Source organism: Silene latifolia, chromosome 11 (genome assembly GCF_048544455.1).
Source record: "Silene latifolia isolate original U9 population chromosome 11, ASM4854445v1, whole genome shotgun sequence".
Lineage (NCBI taxonomy): Eukaryota > Viridiplantae > Streptophyta > Magnoliopsida > Caryophyllales > Caryophyllaceae > Silene > Silene latifolia.
In genome coordinates this window covers 93,856,269-93,858,883 of record NC_133536.1, presented here as the reverse complement: position 1 = coordinate 93,858,883, position 2,615 = coordinate 93,856,269, and the positions used below count along the sequence as shown (strand labels likewise).

The window sequence follows — 2,615 nt, the reverse complement described above, 5'->3', positions numbered from 1 at the left end:
AAGTATAAATTGGAAGAGTCATTCTTCCACGAAGAGAGAATGCTGTAAGTTGAATAAGTCTGTCCTAATAATCAAGTTATTTTCCGATGTAATATTTAAACTGTATTTTGTTAACTGTGCTACAGGTTTCTCATGCAATGAAACCTTTTGTTGAGCTTCATAGTTCTTTTCACGTTTTGGAGATGATAGCTTGTGGTGTAAAATGGAATGAGCCTGTACTTCTGGTTGGTGAAACTGGTACTGGTAAAACTACACTTGTTCAGAATCTTGCAGCAAGACTTGGTCAAAAGCTTACTGTTCTGGTATCTTATTTCAGCTTCTGTACTCTCTTATTTCCACTTGCCTGAATACATCTCCGTATATCTCTCAATTAAACTATTGTGTGATATGTTTTTTATTTGATGCTTCAGAATTTAAGTCAGCTGAGTGATGTAGCTGATCTGTTAGGTGGGTTTAAACCAATGGATCCTCAACATATATGCGTGCCTCTGTACAATGAATTTGGAAATCTGTTTCAGATAACCTTCTCTGAAAAGGTAATGGTATCTAAGAAGTTTGCTTTACACCCTCCATCCCATTTATATTGTCCTCTACTAAAGGTTCTATTTAATACTGGAAGTCATATAATAACATTAATTACCCCTTTGCTAATAAAGGAAATAGGACAATATATTTATGATGAAATATTGTACTTACTCAACTAGAGGCAATATGGGAGGTTCATTTTTACTTTTACTAGATTTAGAAAGAAGACAATTAATTTGGGACAGCTCAAAAAGGAATTGAGGGCAATATAGTTGGGATAGAGGGAGTAGCTGCCTTAATTGTGAACCTTGCCTGACGTACAACTATGTTTCTCAGGAGAATGAGGATCTTCTCTCTCGGTTGAAGAAACAAGTGATTAAAAAAAACTGGAACAACTTACTGAGTGGCTTTCATAAGTGTGTACAACGTGTGGCTGAAATAGGTAAATGTGGACCTGGAACTAAGCGTAAGAGACCTCTGAATGAAAAAGTTATGGTACGGTGGGGAACTTTTTCTCAGAAAGTTGAGATTGCCAGAAAACAAGTTAATGCCTCGTCAGGAATGATATTTTCATTTGTTGAAGGGGCCTTTGTTACCGCGCTCAGAAATGGTGAGTGGATATTGCTTGATGAGGTTAATTTGGCCCCCCTTGAAACATTGCAAAGAATCATTGGAGTTCTCGATCGGGAAACTCTAGCAACCAGTTCCAAAATCGAGACGACTTCAATGATGATGGTGGAAGTGGCAACTCGACATCAATCCCAACTAATTAGCTAGATTACTCCATAATAGCTAGACAACGAAATTGTTTAGCAAATTACGTATGGATTTTTTTTGAGGATGTTTTCAATGTATGTACTCTTTTAAATTTGCTAAATGAACAATTCCAAGTTTCTATATTGTTGGCTTCTTTAAAGTTTATTGTTTAATTGTTTGATATCGTAACGAAATGGAGGAAAATGGATGCAGGAATGCTTGAATCTCCCATTTGTGTTTGCAACGGAAATTACAGGTTTTGTGACAGCTATCCATTAATTAAAAAAGTCAATGCATTTGTGTTTGCAACGGAAATTACAGGTTTTGTGACGGCTATCCATTAATTTAAAAAGTCAATTTGTTGACTTTTCCCTCTACTATGCAACGGAAAACATTTTTTTTGCAACGGAAATCCGTCTCATAATTGACCAAACAAAGCCACGTGGACCTCATTTAAGCAACGGATCATTCGTTGCAAAAAATATACGTCCGTTGCATAAAAATTAGCAACGCCGATCCGTTGCATATTTTTTCATTTGCAACGCCATATAAGCAACGCACCAGTTTGCAACGGATATCCGTTGCAAACTGTATATAAGCAACGGATTAGGGTTATTTCGCAACGGATTGGTCCGTTGCAAATAGGCTTTTTTCTTGTAGTGTGTTGAGATGGATTTTGCTACTCCAGGAATTTGATTTAGAGATAAGAGACAAAAAGGGAGCCGGGAATGTGGTAGCGGACCACTTGTCAAGAATTCGATTCCATAGTGATGAGGGAGAGACATCGATCAATGACTCTTTCCGCGATGATATCTTAATGGCCATCCAATCACAACTTGAGAGGCAAACCACACCATGGTTTGCCGACTATGCTAACTACATTGTGTGAAGAGTCCTTCCTCCAAATTTGAATTACAATCAAAGGAAGAGATTCTTGTTTGAAGTAAAGATGTACTTTTGGGATGATCCCAATCTTTACAAGGAATGTAGTGATGGACTTTACCGAAGATGCATACCACAATGAGAAGTTCAAGGTGTTTTGGAGGGATGCCATTCATCACCATATGGAGGACATCATGGAGCACGAAGAACTATAGCTAAAGTCTTTCAATCGGGCTTCTTTTGGCCTACCATGTTTGAAGATGCTAGAGAATTTATTCTCCATTGTGATCCTTGCCAAAGAACCGGGAACATTTCTTGGAGGAATGAGATGCCGCAACGAGGAATATTGGAGTTAGAAATTTTCGATGTATGGGGAATTGACTACCAAGGACCATTTGTATCATCTCAAGGAAACAAGTACATTCTTGTAGCCGTTGATTATGTATCAAAGT

The 2,615-nt window shown here is 37.7% G+C and overlaps 1 protein-coding gene across 1 annotated transcript; it reads left to right on the top strand.

Annotated features, from left to right (window-relative positions):
- Positions 1-433: 433 nt before the first annotated feature.
- On the top strand, positions 434-1,658 carry LOC141614985 (midasin-like). The gene is made up of 2 exons (XM_074433612.1): positions 434-536; positions 862-1,658. The coding sequence occupies exons 1-2, from the start codon at positions 462-464 to the stop codon at positions 1,300-1,302; spliced, it is 516 nt and encodes a 171-aa protein (XP_074289713.1). The 5' UTR covers positions 434-461; the 3' UTR covers positions 1,303-1,658.
- Positions 1,659-2,615: the final 957 nt, after the last annotated feature.

What these genes read in the sequence shown, in the direction of transcription:
- LOC141614985 (XM_074433612.1), top strand. Translation starts at nt 462, where the DNA reads ATGGATCCTCAACATATATGCGTGCCTCTGTACAATGAATTTGGAAAT. An exon ending in AGATAACCTTCTCTGAAAAG is followed by an intron (nt 537 to 861) that starts GTAATGGTATCT and finishes TATGTTTCTCAG; the next exon opens with GAGAATGAGGATCTTCTCTC.